This window comes from Phodopus roborovskii, unplaced genomic scaffold (genome assembly GCF_943737965.1).
Source record: "Phodopus roborovskii unplaced genomic scaffold, PHOROB, whole genome shotgun sequence".
NCBI lineage: Eukaryota > Metazoa > Chordata > Mammalia > Rodentia > Cricetidae > Phodopus > Phodopus roborovskii.
The window spans coordinates 12,451,482-12,471,271 of NW_026125397.1; the positions used below are offsets into that span (position 1 = coordinate 12,451,482).

General features: G+C 46.3%; 1 protein-coding gene across 1 annotated transcript in view; it reads right to left on the reverse strand.

Annotated features, from left to right (window-relative positions):
* Positions 1-16,808, reverse strand: part of Rnf217 (ring finger protein 217) — a 107,793-nt gene extending 90,985 nt beyond the window's left edge. The window contains 2 exon segments of the mRNA XM_051175494.1: positions 15,536-16,223; positions 16,225-16,808. Of these exon segments, the coding sequence (XP_051031451.1) occupies positions 15,536-16,223; positions 16,225-16,652 (1,116 nt within the window). The 5' untranslated portion in view covers positions 16,653-16,808.
* Positions 16,809-19,790: the final 2,982 nt, after the last annotated feature.

The following is a 19,790-nucleotide window of genomic DNA, read 5'->3' on the forward strand; positions in this document are numbered from 1 at the left end:
ACACGGCAGTGTTGCTATGTTTGCTACATCATTATACACACTTCGTTTATAGCTTATGGGAAAGTTGCTGCTGAGAAATGCCTATCTTCCCTGAGCACAATCAAGCACTAAACTTGCAAATCTTTAAACAAGTGGCTTAAAATCTCTCTGAACATCTCCATTTAGATGATACACAGATACAAGTAAAGTATTAGGAAAATAAATTATTACCCTTTCAGTATCTTCCTCCTAAGCATCCCTCTAAGTACTGCCCCTTATTAAGGGTGACTCACAAACTAACATTAGAACTCAGAACAACACAAAACAGAAACTTCAGAATTATCTATTTTGGTTAGTTTAAACTACATTTGAAAGAAAACTTAACTGGAAAAAGAGTACACTTGGATTTTTCAAAATCAGTAAATATTCTTCCTGGGACACAAATAAGTAACTTTGAAAGTTGACAGGCAGACACTCATAACACACACGCGCACACACACCTGCACACACACACCTGCACACGCACACACACCTGCACACACACGCGTGCGCGCACACACACACCTGCACACACGCGCGCACACACACGCGTGCGCGCACACACACCTGTGCGCACACACACACACCTGCACACACACACACACCTGCGCACACACACACACACACACACCTGCGCGCACACACACACACCTGCACACACACACAATTTTATACTACCTTCTTAAATATCAGGTGTTTCTTTCAGAAAAGGAGTTAAGGAGGACTAAAAACGAGGACACTTGGATTGTACCTATCATTTCCCATCCAGGGTATCTTTGGCAGAGGAATGAAACTGTCCTTTCCTGCCAAGGCCACACAGAAAGTGTAGGACAATGCAGCTACATCAAAGTCACTTCGAAACTTTCCAGACAGCTGTCCTTAGATATGAACTAATTAAATTCCAAGCGTTAGGAAAAATGGCTTCTCATCAACTGTCTCATTCCTCTGCTGTTTCAATCGTTCAGCAACTAGGAGAAAGGCTGTGGCGACTGTTCTTGCCACACACGACCCTGAGCTAATCAGCCTCACAGACGCTAAGAACGGCCAATGATCACGTGAGGAAACACAAGCACGAACACCACAAAAGGAAAATGATTTGCCAGGTGGCCTATAATTAGCTTCCAAGTTTTACAGTAGAGAATAGTATTGAGGCAAATAGATTAGGAAGACTTTAAAAGGGATTAGTCATTCGTGTGAATGGACTAACCCTAAATCAAGTTACCTGAGCCGGGAAGGGGGGGGACATCACACAAGCATATATATGTATCCCCTCTATTACAGATCCCCCTGTAACAGATCCCCCTCCACTCCAGATTCCACTATTATAGTGTTATAGAACCCATCTATTATAGATCCCTCTAGTATAGATTCCCCTCCATTACAGGTCCCTCTCCTCTACAAATCCCTCCATTACAGGTCCCTCTGTTAGAGATTCCCCTCCATTACAGGTCCCTCTGTTATAGATTCCCCTCCATTACAGGTCCCTCTCCTCTACAAATCCCTCCATTACAGGTCCCTCTGTTAGAGATTCCCTCCATTACAGGTCCCTCTGTTATAGATTCCCTCCATTACAGGTCCCTCTCCTCTACAAATCCCTCCATTACAGGTCCCTCTGTTAGAGATTCCCTCCATTACAGGTCCCTCTGTTAGAGATTCCCCTCCATTACAGGTCCCTCTGTTAGAGATTCCCTCCATTACAGGTCCCTCTGTTATAGATCCCCTCCATGACAGGTCCCTCTGTTAGAGATTCCCCTCTATTACAGGTCCCTCTGTTAGAGATTCCCTCCATTTCGGGTCCCCTCTATTATAGATCCCCTCTTCTTCAAGAACAGAAAAGCAACTTTGAGTACAACAGAGTTGCTTCTGGAAATGTTCAGACCCTGAGCAAACAATAAAATCATCCACAAGCTATACTACCATAAACAACGAAACCCCAACAGTGGGCTGATGAGGATTAACTAGGAGAGGTAATTCTAAAGTACCCTTAAACTTTCCAATGGAGACTTTAACCACTGTGAGTAAAATTCTGATACAATGGGAAGGAAGCTGTATGAGAGAGAATACTTTTAAGTAATACTAATCAGAATATTTAAAAGTTAACCTTGACGCCAAAATATCTGTTACAATAATATCTAAAATAATTTCAAGAAGGAATAGCTTTCATGAGTCCTTACAAAATTATTTAAACACAATGTACAAGAAAACATTAAATTGTATTGACCAATAAAATGATATATTGGAAATGTATGAATGTTTTCAATGTTTATGTTTTACCAACCAAAGTAAAATACACATTCTAAAAAAGTTTTACTACCTACATTAACAATGTTTGTGCATTTTACCTGGAATTGTGTAGTAGTGATTAAAATATGTCTCTAAAATCCTTTGCCACAGAACTTAAAAGAGTAGGGATGGTGTGATGATGGTGGTCTGGCGAGGCAGAGGCAGATGGACCTTTATGAGTTCGAGGACAGCCTGGTCTACAGAGAGAGTTCCAGGACAGCCAGCAATACACAGAGAAACCCTGTCTCAAAACACCAAAAAGGATAGTGTGAACACCACTTCCCAATGAGTCTGTGTGGACTTGTTTGCGGGGGGGGGGGGGGCAATGCTGCTGAGAGACTCGCAAATGAGGGTGGAAAGGATTAGTGCCATTCACCTGGCTGGATACTGGCTCTAGGGAAAGCCATCCCTAAAGCAGAACCAGGGGCATGCAGGCAGGCACTTTGGTAGACAGCCACAGCTGAGTGGCAACAGCTGCAAGCTGAGCGAGTATGACATCTGATCAGAACATCATGAGAAACTCCAAGCATGAACTGGCCATCAGAGCAGTTCCCAAATTCCTGACCCACGGTGTCATGGTCAAAATAAAACAGCCATCTTAAGCCCCTGGGTTCCTGACAAATTCGTTAAGCAGCAGGCACAGTTACCAGAGCGAGGGCTGTACCTAAAGAAGAAACTCCAGAGCATGGGTAGGGTGGTAGAAGACAGACTCTAGCCATGGTATTTACATTCAAATTTAAATATAGAACAGTATGTCAAAAGTTCAGGTTCAAATTATTTATTTTCCTTTTCAACCAATCTAAACATACCTCTCTTTTCTATCATTCCCTTAGGTTTTAATAAACACTAACTGAACACTTACTCTACCCTGGATGCCAATCGAAGGTGCTAGTTATGAAAGTAACTAACACACTATGGGTACTATCGCAATATCACAGAATCAAACACCAAGCATCCTACAAGCATATAAATACAAAAGGTACAAGTACATGCCGACAGTCAAAGGGACTCTGAGAGCGATGACAACAAGAAACAGTCACATGGAGACTTGGCAGAGATCTGAAGGCTGAGGGGAGCTGGCCACAAAAACAAGACATTAACCCTTGAGCGAAGAGAGCTTGATGATGGAAAGGGCTAAAAAACATAAGTCACGTCCAGTCTACTGGCTGTGTTAGGAACCAGGATCTTCGTGTGAGGTGAGGGGAAGTAAACTTCTTCAGGGTTTTGAATGAGATAATACTGAAATGTTCATTTCAAAGGATTCATGTGACTCTTAGCTTTGCATCACTGTGACAAAATACATGACATTTTCCATTTATAAGAATCAAAACACGAACTGTGGGGTGGTGGCACACACGCCTGTATTTCCAGCACTCAGGAGGCAGAGGCAGCGGATGTCTGTGAGTTCCAGGACATGGAGGGCTACACAGAGAAAACCCTGTTTCAGGAGGGAGGGGAAGAGAGGGGAAGGGAGAGGAGGGATAGAAGGGAGGAATGGGAAGGAAGAAAAACTCTTGGCTCAGGTCCAAAGGTTACCCTTCCCGGTCACCTGGCAGTTACCTAGGGCCTGCAGCACCACAGCACCTCTTAGTAGGAATGTATGACTAAGAAAGCTGCCAAGCTCATAGCTCCAGAAAAGAGAAGACACCGAGAGGCCCAGGGGTCCAGTATCTTCTCTAAACCATGCCCATAATTTCCTGACTGCCTTATACTAGCTCCTATCACTTAAGAATTTTACCACTTCAGAACAGTGTCACAAGCAGAACAAAGGTTCAACATCTGGTCCCTTGAAAAGACATCCAAACTGGAACATGGATAGTATGACAACACTATCCTGGATGTATGAAATAAAGTAAGCAAGCAAGCCCACTTCAGGTGCCACTTCTATGCCTGTAACACAAGAGAAAATTATTTTGTATATAAGCATGGCGCGTGTGTGCATCACTCGTGTGCATGGAGGGGGAGGGGGCAGGGTCCTAGCTCCACCTAACCAGTGCTGGCTTTACTTCCTGTTGTCATGCCTAGCTTCCCACCTGGCTACTGGGAATCCTAACCCAGGCCCTCAGGTGTGCAGCAGGCACTTTCTAGATTCCCAGGAGTCCCTAAACAAGATCGCACTAAGATCTTACTACGAGGAAGGCAGCCTCTCTGAGGGAAATGTTTATATGGCACAGAATCAAATTCTCCCAGTTGAAGAAAGAAAGGAAACGTTACACAGTTTAAAGTGGGAACTCTCTGAGAGCTGTTATATCTGCATACTGTTTTATAGCTTAATGGAAACACACAGCAGGAAAGAGGCAATTTAGATACAATGGATTTCCTGCAGAAGGACTCTTCCATTGTTTTATAGCCTCAGATTTTAAAAAAGGCAGAATATAGGGTCAATCCTCAGAGAATAATATCTAAGCTGAGTCTAGAAGAATGAGATATGAAGGAAGCAGGGATGTGGACCAGCAACGGAAGAACAAGGGCTCTCCTAAGACAGAGTCCATGCTACCAAGGACAGGCTCAGGCGACTCAGAGGTCTTCAAAGAACAAAAAGTTTAACATGGCTACCCACTTGGGGCTCCTGGATGACATAGCTTGAAAAACAGAGTCAGATCACTCGGGACCATGTACAAAGTTCACATTCTACTCTAAACGCAAGAGACCACGACTGGACAACTAAAAAGAAGAGAGCCAAGAATGGCCATGCATTCTAAAGAGACCTGTGGCTTCCATGTGGGAAAAGAGATTGCAGACAAGATTGGAGCACAGGAATCAAGACACCAGCATGCAGGAGGGAGGCACCGAGGAGAAGCCCCACCCACGGTTAAGACGACTTCCTGTTCTTCCAGAGCACACAACACAGATCTCCAGGACCCAGGCTCACTATGACCTGCAACTCCAGCTCCAGGGAATCCACAGCCGCTTTCTGCTCCCCACAGACATCTGCATGTATGTGACATACTCACACGCCCATGCGCGCGTGCGAGCGAACACACACACACACACAGAGACAGAGACAGAGAGGGGAAAGGTGGAGGCAGGAGGAACAGAAAAGGCAGCAGGAATGAAGTGTAGCAGAATGCACAGAAGCCCCTTAGGATGTGGGGGAAAAGAACTCAGGCATGGCCTGAGGTTCTGGATTGGGGAAGAGTGATGGAAGCAAAGATTCCGAAAGCAGAAAAAACAAGCTCTGAGGAGGAAGAGAACAAAAGCAGGAATCCATTTCGAAAATTTAAGATGAACTGTCTACAGGCAGGTATGGAAAGGACACCCATGAGAGGTAGTTCAACAGTTAAAAGACAGGAAGAGCAATGGGTTCGGATGGAGGCCACCTGAACCCCAGAAGTAAACGAGTCAATGTTAGCAAACACTAGAAAGATAGGTGAAGTAGTGACTTAGAGTCAGGAAGAAAAGAGGAATGCACGCCATATTGCCACTACCTGAGCAGCAAATCAAATCGCTGCTTTTCTAGAGTTTCCGTTGGTTATTCACGCAGAGTCCGGGCCTTCCCTTACAAATCCCACAAGAAGCTCCCACCTTCTTAAACATGTAACCGTGTTTCTTTTCTGCCTTCAACTGGGAGAATGTGATTCTGTGTGATATAAATATTTCCCTCTGGGACGCTGGCTTCTCGTCTAGGTGGCTTTTTACTTCCACTCAGCACCCACAGTGATCTCTCCACGCAGACATCCAGTTCTTCCAAAGGGATGGTCACACCTGACAAGGCCACACTCCTTGTCCTCCCAGCCCCATGGGAGGACACGCAAATTAGCTACAGTATTAGCCCCACCCACCCCGGTTTTGCGGGCCTTCTGTCATCATTACCTTTTTGGTAAGATAACAACTGTAAACTCTATAAAAGGGCTGCAGGCTCTGGAACCAAACTGATCGAAGTTTAAATCCCACTTCCAACATTCTGTAACTCAGTGACTTTGAGAAAGTTACTAAATCTCTACCCTTCATTGTTCTCATAGGATACTGTACGACAGCGGTTCTTAACCCGTGGGTCGTAACCACCTTGGAGGTCAAACAACCCTTTCACAGGAGTGGGATATTAGATATCCTGCACATCAAAAATGTACATTACAATTCGTAACGGTAGCAAAATTACAGTTATGAAGTAGCAATGGAAATAAGTTTATGGTTGGGGGTCACCACAGCATGAGGAACTGTATTCAAGGGTCACAGTGTTAGGAAGGTTGAGAACCACTGTTGTGCTACGTACAGTTTAAAATGCGATGAGTTGTTACTGTTCGCTTGGACCTGCTGTAATCTGAAGGCCAACTGCACAACTGTCAAGGAAGCAGATCCATTCACATTTAGCAACCATCTCTAGTTGGGAAAAGTGATGGTTACTTTCAGTCATCATCCTGCTGGGACTCAAACACATGAGACAGACGACTACTCTTTCCCGTTTATTTTATTGTGTGTGTGTGTGTGTGTGTGTGTGTGTGTGTGTGTGTGTGTGTGTGTAACCTCGCCATGCCTGGGTGCATGGGGAGAGGTGTTATACACACATGGACTTACCTGTATATGTGAGTATGTGGAAACTAGAAAACCATATCAAGTCCCTTACAGCTTACTTTTTTTATTTTACAGGATCTCTCAATAAACCAGGGGCCCACCTATCTCTGCCTCCCTAGCGGTATAGTTACAGATGTGTGCCGCAGTATCTAGCTGTTAAGTAGGTGTCTGGGCTCCGAACTCAGGTCCTCGTGCTTGCTCAGCAAGCTCTGCATGCCCTGGTCCACCTCTCCTGCCCTCCTTCCCTTTAAAAGGCTCATTATTAAGTTCTGGGAGAGCATCACATCTCTGTTCTCTTCTTGATGAGTCAGCTTCTCCCTCACAAGTTCTTAGCTGGTTCTTCTGTATGACCCACACTGCAATTCATGTGCATTGATACGACCAGAGTTAACCCCCATTCAGGCCTCAGGCATCAAATATCATCTACATATTGTCAACGTTCCAATTCATATCTTCTATTCAGATCTGGCTTATGATGCCAGATTCCAGGTACCTGTTGAGTATCTCAACAGCATTTTACATTCAAGTCTTCCAAACTCCTCATTCTTTCCAAACCTCGTCCTCCCCCACTGTTCCTCGTCTTTCTGAAGGGAAAACCTAGTTTTCTCTTTGGACTCATCTTGAATTCCTTTACTCTCACACCACATCCAACTAGTAAATCCAGTAAATTCCACCAGCTCTATCACTGCAATACAGTCAAAATTCAAGCACTTCAAACACACACCTCTGTCTGTCACTCTACTCAACTGTACCTCGCCTGCTTGGAATAATACCTCCTTAGTCTTCACAACACATTCTGCACACAGACTGGAATTCCTTTCTAAAGGACAGTCATAGCTCGCTACTCTCTGCTCAATATTTCCCCGAAGTTTCCCATCTTGCTCAGACGAAAGGTAAGCTCTCTAGGACCTCAAACTCTGTCTTTGTCCTCTATCCACCCCCACTGTACCTGCCGCGTACCAACCACGTGGGTCTGTCTCCTGGCCATCCCTGTCTCTACCCTGGACACTATTGCCGTTTTCTCAGACGTGCATATGGTCTGTCCCATGGCTGGCTTATGAAGGTCTTAACTGGGAAGGGACACTGGGAAAGATACCATTTCTAATAAAACCCCTCAAATGATGACCTTAGTAACAATCCCCTTTTTGGTATTTACCAACTTTGCTTTGTTTCTTGTTCTCCACAGCCCCCATTGCCTCTAATATACTAAATGATTTCCATATGCCTTCTTCATAACCTAGCATATAAACTCCACAAAGCCAGGGACTGTGCTAACTTCTTTCCATTTTTAGCACAGACAGCAGAACCTGTAATACAGAGGGTGCTAACACACAAGTCAGCTAATAGGAAATGATAACTATGGATGAGAACAATTAGATGGAAGATTTGCAATCAACAGTTGCTCTCAGTGTTTGTGTGTACACAGACCAAGCACAAATATCCCAAAAGGGATGGTGGAAATGGGAGATGTCATTCTGTAAATATGTTTCTCTTATTGGTTAATGAGTAAAGCACCGTTAGCAAATAGGAAGGCAGGATAGGCAGGACTAGGAGACAAGGAGGATTCTGGGAGAGGTAGTAAAGTAGGGTCAAGATGCAGGCTGTGAGAGGAATAAAAGGTCCGGACTCTCTCTCTCCGGGTAAGACCACATGGAAACACTTAGATTGATAGAAATGAGTTAATATCTAAGACAGAGCTAACCAATAAGAATCTCTAGCCATTGGCCAACAGCTTTATAACTAATAGAGTCTCTGTGTGTTATTTTGGGGCTGACGCAGCTGTGAGACCAGGCTGGCGGGAAAGTGCTTATAACAACAGAGAATGGTAAATGCTGGACACTATATTCCTATAAACACTGAATTCTCATTTTATAAAAGAACCTAATGTGAGAGGCTTCATCTCAGTTTAGTATGTAAAATACTTTTAACAAAATAAGTGGGAATAAAACAGACACTTTTTTCAGCCTGTGATGAGCATCTTCCACCTTACATTCCATCAGCAGCACGTAAAGAAAAAACATTTTTTAAACGTCAGCCAAACTGTCATGAATAAACCAAAACCAAATCAGCAAAGATATTTTTCCCTGAAGTTAATGTCGTAAATATTCTAAAGAGGGTATTTATAGATATTCTATTCCAACAACTGCAATGTATTCTGAAACACACATTTGTGTGCAAGTCTGTGTATATATAAATATACATATGTACATTAACAAGTATATAGAAATTTATTAGTTTTGGCTACACACAGTAAGAGAAAAAAACAGCACACTGAATAAAAAGTTAGTTGCTTCCTGGAATGGTCTTAAAAGAAGCTTCCAGAGAAGAAAAAGGAAAAAGGTAAGTATATAACCACTTAAAAAGAGCTTTCGTCAAGAAAACTGGAAACAAAAAAATACTTCCAGCAAGGCTGCAAAAAGGTTTCTTGAGATAGGTCTAATGCAAATACAAAACACTAGCTAGCAAATAGGGTAATTATAAGAAACAACTGCCAGCAGCCTGTCTCCGTTGCCTATCACAAACCCTTACTAATAAAAGGCTGAGAACTCAAGCTTTACCACCATCCTTTTGGTCTATCACCTCTGGACTAAGGACTGTGCAGGTTTAAACAGTGAGCTCCATCCACTCTAGACTAAATCACATCTATCCGTGTCAGCTGATACAGGAAGTCAGTAGTACTTGCAGTATTGCTTGAGATGTCTTAAGAGTGTAGGACTGCTCTGTAGGGCCTCTACTCCAGTCTGCTGGAAGGCCAGGGAAAGCCACACCACAGTAGGACCAGGGACTGCTGGCCCAGAGCTCAGAGCTTGCTGGGGGAACTGCACTGCAGAAATGAAGCCCCAGTTCAACTCAGACTTGAAACAGTAAAAGAGAAACGGACGCAACTGTCAAAGAGAAGTGGTGCAGAGCGAAGAGGAAAATAAGGACACGGGTCAGGAAGGTGTGCAAACGAGTGTTACCACATCCCCCTACACATGCACTGACTGCACACACGCGTGCACACACAAACGCATACAAAGTCCTTCAGCCTCGCTTTTGAAATGTGTAAAGTGACTCCAGGATAGAGTTCATGCTCACATTATCCCTCACTTTCAGGGTTACCAAGAGGGTCTGCAAATCTATCTACCCATGTGAAGACAAGGATAGTCAAACTCCATGTTCAGTAAGATAACAAGACTTAAAGGGAAAGAATTAAGTTACACTTCTTTAAGTCAAGATTGGATGACTTACTTTACTAAGGGAATATTTGCATTCTGGCCTCTGGTTCTAAGGATGACTATAGTAACAGTCGTTTTAGGACACTGCCATGTAGCAGCTGTCCTCCTCACAATGTGTAGAAGAAATATGTTGCTTGCTGCTATTAATACCCATTGGACAGGTGTATAGATTCCAAGTCATATGCATCCACCAATCTCCTGCACTTCTGAGCAGCGTGCTAAAAGCCACAACAGCTGCTATCCTTAGCTAGCCCATCAGTAGGCTCAATTCTTCCTTTGTATTATCCATAGCACTAAATGTTAATATTTCATATTTACAACGCGTTTTACTATCTAAATCAAAACCATGAAGGAAAGACATTTGTGGATGGCTTCTGCAAAGCAAAGACGGCAACTCATCCCTCTTCTTAGAAGAATGTGGCAAAGGCCAAACAAGCTAAGGAGACATTTAGGAGAACCTGGGATCTGGAAGGTATTGCAGGCACTCTGGGAACTATAATGTCACTGGGAAATGCACTTCTAAAAAATGTATGTATAAAACATACATATACCTAAGCAATAAACAAGTAATTTCCACTCTGAGCTTTGGTGTACCATAACCTGGGAGGGGGATGTCCTTCTGCATGTTGAGAATATATGTTTCTCTTATTGGTTGATGAATAAAGCTGTTTTGGCCAATAGACAGATAGGATGTAGCCAGGCAGGAAAGTGGGGCTACCACACTAGGTGAATTCTGGGAAGAGGAACTCAGAGAGTGATTCAAGAGGGAGATGCCATGTAGTTACCAGGAAGGAAGGACATCAGGGCATTCCCCAGGAAGCCCAGACATGTGGAGATAACACAGATTAACAGTGCCCAAAGCAGTGATTGACATTGTCATCTATAGTTTGACTTCGCCATGGTAGCCAGAAAGTGCATGGTAACTACTATACTATAAAGTCATCCCACCAAGAAGAATTTCCCTACCCGATCACGACACAAAGATCCTGTTTAATTGCTGAAGCCTATACTAAAATAGTGATAAAATACCTACTCATCACCCTTGGCCACATCTTCAATCCCTGAAAGACTCTTCGATGCTCCAAGTCAAAAAGCCCTTCAACCTCCCAAATTCCTGTCTTCTGTCAAAGAACACAGCAACTCCTCTCAGAGGAGTTCACTCAACTAGGCAAGATTCCAACTCACAATTAATATTCATTTTTAGTATTTGTGCAAAATGTTTAATACTTGCTTTACATTCTTAAATGATGTTAAATAATGCACCAAGCAGATGGCACAAACTCAAATGTGAAAACATCACTAATAGGTCTTTAAATACATGCTTTCCCCCCTAAGGGCTTTGAGCAGCCAGGAAGTCAAGGCTTGCCACACTTGCTTAGGTCAAAAATCTTATCAGGCCAGGTGGTGGTGGCCCATGCCTTTAATCCCAGCACTTGGGAGACAGAGGCAAGTGGATCTCTGTGAGTTTGAGTCCAATCTGATCTACAGAGCTAGTTCAAGGACAATCAAAGCTACACAAAGAAACCCTGTCTCAATAAAATAAAATAGAAAATCTTATCATATGAGAAAGAGAAAGCAAGCAACATCTCCCCTGCCTATTTGCTGTTGTTGTTACTGTTTATTTTTGTTTTGAATATTGTGGATTTAATCCACAACCACCCAGAAGCTAAGTAAGCATTTCATCACTGAGTTATAATTTCAGTACCCCGTCCCCCCCAACTTCCCCCACACACACTTTTTTTTTTTTTCAAATCTGGAGACAGTGGCTCACTAAATGGCCCAGGCTGCCTCTGAACTCACACAGTTGTTCCAGCACGCCTTGAACCTGTGCTCTGTCTGCCTCAATCTCCCAAGCAGCTGGGATTACAGATCTGGACCATCAGGTCTGACTGCAATACCCTTTTGCCCTGGATCATCAGTAAGGCAGCAACCACACAGCTAGACATGGTTTTACTCAGGCACTGGTGGATTCGCCACAGACCACTATCTACCGTTAAATTTCACCAATGAGAAGATCCAGGTACAGATGACCATGAAACAGAGACATCTGGATATAAAGACCACCAAATGTTACAATTCAGCATCACATCAGAAATATTACAACCCCAATCTTGTATTTTACCCAATGGAAAAGGAGGTAAATTTGCATAAGAGAAAAATTTGCTTAAACTCTTAGATCTAACAGTGTAACACATGTAGCCTATTTCACTTATCTGCTTTGAGTCTTGTTTTTCAACTTAAATGTAAAAAACGCTCTGAACGAGCCCTGAGGTGGTGGTGCACACCTTTAATCCCAGGGCTCCAGAGGCAGAGGCAGAAGCAGGCAGGTCTCGAGTTCAAGGCTAGCCTGATCTACAAAGTTAGGTCTAGTACATCCAGGGCTGTTACACAGAGACACCCTGTCTTGAATCATCCCCCCGCCCAGAAACAGCAATGCTCTGAGCAAAATTTGACACCCAAGGTTTCTAGGGTAACCACTGAGCAAATATCTGGTATATGCTAAATAGGCAGGAATTAACAAAATCATATGGAATCTCCCTGTCTTCACAGAAGCTAACTACTCAGGCACAAGATAATGTATTGGTGCTATGTAGAAAAGCTAAAACCCGGGAGTGTGGGGATAAGGCTCAACTTTTAAAAGGTGGTCACAGATGGGGCTGGAGAGATGGCTCAGCTCTGGCTGCTCTTCCAGAGGTCCTGAGATCAATTCCCACCAACCACGTGGTGGCTCACAATCTTCTATAATGAAATCTAGTACCCTCTTCCGGGGTTCAGGCAGAACACTGTATACATAATAAAAGATGGTCACAGAGGCTGGGGAGAGGGCTCAACTGGTAAGAACCTGCTGAACAAAAGTCGGAGACCTGAGTTCGAATGCCTCAGCTAAACATGTATATCCATGCCTCTAACCCCACGACTGAGGAGCAGAGACAGCCTATGTGAAACAAGCTTCAAGTTCAGTAAGAGACTCTTCCTCAAAGGAATAAATGCTCTGAGCAAGCCCTGGACAGGAGTTTCCATATGATTTTGTTAATTCCTGCCTATTTAGCATATACCAGATATTTGTTCAGTGGCTACCCTAGAAACCTTGGGTATCAAATTTTGCTCAGAGCATTGCTATTTCTAGGGGGGGGCTTCAAGACAGGGTGTCTCTGTGTAACAGCCCTGGATGTACTAGAACTAACTTTGTAGACCAGGCTAGCCTTGAACTCGAGACCTGCCTGCTTCTGCCTCTGCCTCTGGAGCCCTGGGATTAAAGGTGTGCACCACCATCTCAGGGCTTGCTCAGAGTGTTCTCCTCTGACCTCCGTGCAAGTGCAAGACCTGCAAACCCTTGCACATACATGGACACATGTATACAGACAAGGATGCTCAGGGAAGACCACAAAGAACAGCATGTGAACACGGATCCAAAGGTAGGGGTGACAGATGGTGCAAAATGGTCCAGGCATGGGGAGTCCGCTAGACACAGGGAACAAGTACAAGGCCCTGAGGTGCAAGCTTGCCTGGCTTCCTTGACTTAACTGGTGCTGTGATTATTTGAGATAATGCCTCATTGTTGCAGTTGCTTTGGGAGGTCGGGAACCCTGATGTCACAAAGATGGCAGACAGGACTCAGACACTGCTGTCACTTCGAAGGAGTTTACATTGGTATGTGCAAAAAATAAAAAAGGACTGCTCACTCCATTCGTTCCTTCTCCCTTCTTCTCGCTACCACCGAAAGCACCAACTTCCTAAAACTAACTTTTGCTGACAAAAAGAAAACTGCCTTTGGGAATCCAACTGTTAGGCGGCATCACCCACCAGGAGTATCAACCTTGGCCTTCAAAACCAGCTGGCGGTTGGTTATATCCAGCACTCAGTAGGTAAGGGATAGAACTGGAGATAGATAGTAGGACCACAATGTTAATCTCAGAACTATGAAAGTGGAAGCCTTAGAATCAAAAGTTCAAGGCCAACCTAGGCTACTTAACCAGCTCGAGGCCAAATTAAGCTACACAAGAAGACCCTATAAACAAACAGATAAGTGTGACTTGGTATTAGTGTTTACATCTCATTAGATGCTGCTGTGTACTGTTTTTTGAACACATTTGCTCTCACCATGACTTCTCTGGAGCAAGGCCCATATTTTGGGGATGCTGGAGCCCTACCACAAGGCTCTGCACATGACATCAGCACTCTCTCTCCCAGGGTGAAGTCAGAAACAACCACAAACAAACAGCCTCACTCCTGCCTTAAATCTCCACCAGTGGATAAATCCTAAAAACAGATTCCACGGTCTCTCTCTCCCGGGTGTTTGGATAGTCTCAGTCTTTGGGCCAAGCTCCTGTTTGTGTAACATTCCAGTCTGTCTAAGTCTCTCTCTGCATTTTCAGTCGGGCACAGTTCACACTTTCAGGCTAGACCCAAGCAATACACACACACACACACACACACACACACACACACACTCACTCACACACTGTTCAGAGCCCTGGTCAATCACTTCAGCCAGTGTAACACTATATCGTCTGAAAACTACCCAGGTCAGACATCCAGACAGTCTAGCAAGACAAGCGGGCAGGAAGAGAACAATTTCAGGGCAGGAAAGATTTGAAGACAAATTTTAAAAACATCTGAGCAGGAGCCTGGAGGATGAGGTACAGCGCCACAGAAGAGCTGGCACCTGAACAGACACGGTTTTGAAAGATGAATAGGCCTAGGACAATCAGACACGCGATCAAAGGGCATTACGGATTGTGCAAAAACACTGGCAGAAACGCGACAGACTGAACACCATGAAGGAGGGCTGCTATGCTTCTCAAGCTTTCCAAGAAAAAAAACCCAACAAGCTCTCCGAAGGAGGGCGGAGGGGAGGAAAGTTCCACGGGCAGCCTGTCGGATTGAAAGCTCCCCTTGCTCTCCCTTTGCTTTCTTTGGCTCTTTCTGGTTTGTTTCTCTCTTGAGGAAATAAAAGTACTGTGCTGGCTTAAAATCTCAGCAGAGAAAAATATTTAGTGTGGAAAACCGACAAGTGGGCAAGAGTTTTTTGGTTTTTTTGTTTTTGTTTTGTTTTAATTTACCCTACTTTCGATATACAGAGGGGACACAGTTAAAATGCAGGTATCACAGCCCTGACATAATACTAATCTCAACCCTTCTCTTCACCATCGCGGTCTGTCAGTTTCTGGGATGCCAGGCCAGTGAGGCAGTCTCTCTGGTCTCCTCCGAGCAAGCTCTTGCTTGCAATCCACCGAAGAAATAATCAGAGGGCGATCCGCCTCATTCCTCCCGCCGCTGCCAACCAAAACCTGAAGCTCAGGGCAGACTTAAACAGCCAATAAACCCGTGTGGACAAAAACACACTTAATAAAACGTACGACGGTAGCAATTGCTAGAGGGCCTGGGAAAGCGGGCCGGGTCACCCCTTCCCTTGCTGGGGAACTTGGAGGGGAACCCTCCACCCCAGTGCTTTGGCAGCACGGTGAATGGGCCGAGAGCGGGCAGAGGGCAGGGGGAGTTACCTGGGCGCTCAGGTAGATTTTGAGGCACTCCTCGCACACCGCCTTCTTGCAGCAGGGCAGGGGTTTGATGGGCTTGTCTTCCAGGCACACCCGGCACATCAGCACCATGTGGGGCGCGTAGGGGTCCCCTACCCCGCCCAGGCCAGAGTATGGTGGAGCTCCTAATAGGCCAGGCACGGAGAAGGGCTCCGGAGCCAGGTAGAACTCCAGCTCGATGCTGCCTCCGTCGAGGGAGAGGGGGTCAGCCGGGAGCGACAAGGGAGAGCTGGGGAAGGAGGGTGGCGGGCTGGCGGGAATCGGCCCCGGCGGGGCTCGAGATGGGGACTCCGGCGGCGACAATGACTCGGCGGTGGGGGCCTCGGGCAGGTCGCTCTCCACGCAGTACACGGAGCAGAAGACTGGCGGCTTGGCGGGGGGCGGGTGCCGCTGGGCAAGCACGTCCAGGAGCAGCCCGTCGGGGGGCTGCTGGCCGGGGGTCGCCTCCCGTGGCGCCGCTCCGTCGGCCTGGCGCTCCAGCTGCAGTTCCAAACTCTGGGGGTCCAGGGGCCCGGTGAGTGGCAGACCCGCCGGCTGCCCCGCCGTGGCCCGATTGCTCGCAGGCTCCTGGGCGCTGGCGTCCGCGCAGCCCGGGTCTCTTCCGCAGCCGCCGCCGCTCGCCTCCGAGGAGGAGGAGGAGGCGGCGGCGGAGGCGCGCGGCCCGGGAGCCCCGGCGCGGTCCCCTCGCGGCCTGGGGGACTCGGGCTGGCCCGCTGAGCCCCCGGCAGGGACCCGCGCCTCCCAGGGCCCGCCGCCGCCGCTCACCGTGCTCTGCTCCTCGCCCATCGCCGCCCGCGGCCCGCGCCGCCGCCGCCCATCCAGCCGCCGGGACCCCCAGCCGGCGCCGGGCAGCGCGGGCAGCGGCTCGCCTCCACTCGCGGCTGCGCTTCTGCTTCCGGGTCCCTCCTCCGGGGCCGGGACGCCCCAAGCTCCCTCCGGGGAGCCCGTGCTCCCGGGCCGCAGCGCGCGGGCAGCCGGCTCCTCCTCCTCCTCGTCGTCGTCGTCGCCGCCGTCCTCTGGCGCGGCAGGGCACCGCCTCGGGGACGCCGAGGGCCTCGGGCTGCCGAGACCCGGCCCGCATGCAGGTCGGGGCGGTGCCGCGAGCCCCGGGCAGGGCGGAGGAGTCCCGGGGGAGGAGGCGGCCGTCAGCCCCGCGCCACCCCTGTCCCCGCGGCGGGGATCGCGGCCGGCGAGCCGAGGGGTCGCGGGGCCTGTGGCGTCACCGAGAGGGGGCCGAGCCGCCCGCAGCCGCTGCTGCCCCGGGGGGAGAGGCGGGAGCGGGCGACCCCCTCCCCTCGTGCTTCACCTAGGGCCCTGCTCCCTCCCCCTCACCCCACCCCTTTGGCGCACACCTCCCCACACGTACACACGCGCGCGGGCACCCGCGCACACACACTCTCGCACGCACAGCACCGTGAGTGTGAGCCAAGCTGAGATGCGCTCTCACGCCTAGAGTTCACACTTGGCCCCAGCCAAAGCCTTCAGCGCCTGCAGGCGCCCCTAAGGGCTGTGCTTTCAGTAGAACTTCCTACACAACTGCTGCAAACTGGGCTCGGGACCGAGAAAAGCACTGGGATGTTGCTTGCACCCAAGAAGCGGTGGCAGGGATTCTTCACACTGTTGTGTGTTCTGCTTAGTTTCCTGTTTCCTGCCTAGTGGGACAGGATCTTTGAAAACCACAAATAATCCAAAAAGCACTTGTCGCCTACTCCTCCCAACAAGAATACTTAGAAGCACTAACAAATAACTACCCCAAGATTTGTCCTTTTTTCCTCCCCTCGGTGTTCTCTCAGGAAATTGAGAAATTGATTTGATGGGGTTTTCTGTTCTTTTTTTTTTTTTTTTTTTTTTTTTTTCCCCTTAACCCTTTTAAGTGAGTAGCCTGGCCTAATTAATCAACTGGAGGATCATTGTTAGGAATCAGGGAAATTAACATAACCATATTCATACCCAAAACTGTTTCCAAGACAACAATTATATTTGAGCCAGAACTTAATTATGTGTTGCTCTATCTTTATTTTACAGGAAGTATTAGTCACCCAAACACTGGTGTGTTTTAATTTTCTAAAGCCAATGAAAACATTTTTGGGAAACCAACCCTTTTTCTTTTAGCTTGGGAGCGAATTCAAATTACATATCCATGTCAAGAAGAAACTATGAAGTGTGTAGACTGAAGTTGTTATTGAGTTATTCTAAAATATTTTCCAAGGCAGATGGGAATGATACAAGGTGATAAGAAGCGGTGGACCCAAGGGCCACCGATTTCTATCTGCTGTAACTGCGACTCAGGTACTCTTGGGCCACTTGAGTTGCATCATTCCAAATGCCCTGTCACTCATTAGTCTAACCCAAGAATGAAGAATTCTTCTTGGGGGGTTGTTTGTTTGTTTGTTTGTTTTTGAGACAGGGTTTCTCTATGTAGCCGAAGCTGACCTGGAACTCGCTTTGTAGACCAGGCTGGCCTCGAACTCAGAGAGAGCCACTTGCATCTGTCTCCCTAGGGCCAGGCTGAAGAATTCTTATTTTTAACATGAAATGGTACTCATGTGGCCTGGAGAGATAGCTCAGTCAGTAGAAGCATGGACCCTAACCTCAATCCTCAGTACCCACCTCAAAACTAAAAAGCCAGCGGTAAAGCCCAGACAGGTGAATAATGGATGACTACTGCGAGTCTTGAATACTGCCCATCCTCTTTGCCCTTCCTTACCATGACTTCTTCCAGTTGAATGCTTCTGGCACTTACGATTAGGAACACAGTATTCCCACCTTCTTCCTCTAGGTGAATCCACACTTGGCCTGAATCCTGGCCCTGTCACCCCTAGAATGGGGTCTGAGACCCACAGGACCCCAACAGTATAAAAACAGATCACAATGCAATGTTGTGGGATATGTGTTCACTGTGTGAAGATGTATTGTTGTGGTTGGTGTAATAGAGAGCTGAATGGACAATAGCTAGGCAGGAAGAGGTTAGGCGGAACTTCCATGGACAGAGAACCCTGGGAAGAAGAAAGGCAGAGTTGCCAGATACAGAGGAAGCAGGATGAGATGAGGTAATGCCACGAGGCAGAACGTAGATTAACATAAATCAGTTAATTTAAGTTATAAGGGCTAGAGTGGGAAAAGCCTAAGCTAATGTCCAAACTTTAATAATTAGTAATTAGTCTCCATGTCATTATTTGGGAGCTGGGTATCCAAAGATAGTCCACTAAGGAAGTTTGCTACATTTGGTGCCTAATATGCAGCAAGTAAATCCACATAGAGCCTGAAAAATAAGTTCTGAACTCAGAGTAGACAGTGGCTTCCTGGCAATCCTGGTCTCAGGGCACAACTCCTTTAAGGGGCCCTGCTGTGAGCAGCCAGTGCTATTCTGTAGTGGGAGATGAGGTAGAAAGGCCTGCTGCAGTGTGTACCCAAACACTTCCCAGGCCTGGAGCAGATAGATACAACTCCATGATGGGGCCCACAGGAATGAGGCTTGACTCTCACTAACCAGCTTCCAGCAACATGGGTTAGCAGAGCCACACTGATGCTGGTTTTCACTCATGTGGTAAGAAAAACACTGAAGATGGGCAGAAAGTCAGGTCCAAACTAAGAAAGGTTCTGAACAGCTATACTATACTTTAAAATGTTCTTAGATACTAAAGATAGAAAAGAAAAATAGACAGTTATAAAAAATAAATAGTTTAAAAATAGTAAAGTCTTTAAAGAGAAAGTAAAGTAATATAAAAGGAAAAAAACTTGAAAAGATGGAAAATACACAGGGTATCTGGATCCTGTATGGTGCTCTTTTGACTTTGAATGTTTTTAATTCAAATGAACAAAAACCAATAACTTCCAAGAGACACTGGATTATGGAAACTGCTAAATTGTGTGTGTGTGTGTGTGTGTGTGTGTGTGTGTGTGTGTGAACTTCAGAATGGAAGTCAGAAAATATGTTGCATTGGGGAAGAGGTTATGACTGTTTCCATAGGAAACAAAATGCTATAGATCTCTTCAAAATTAATGAGGGAGAACTCCTGAAAGTCTTAGCTACAGACATGAAGAAAAACTATAAAACAGGTGTTGTATATGTCAATCCCTCTACACAGGAACAGCTTTCTGAGACTGGGTGAGACATGATAAATCATGTTGGCTCATGACTTATTGCATGCCACCTTTTCATATGACATGGATAGATTTATATTAGTTTGGTTATACAGTTCAAACAGACATAAAGTTT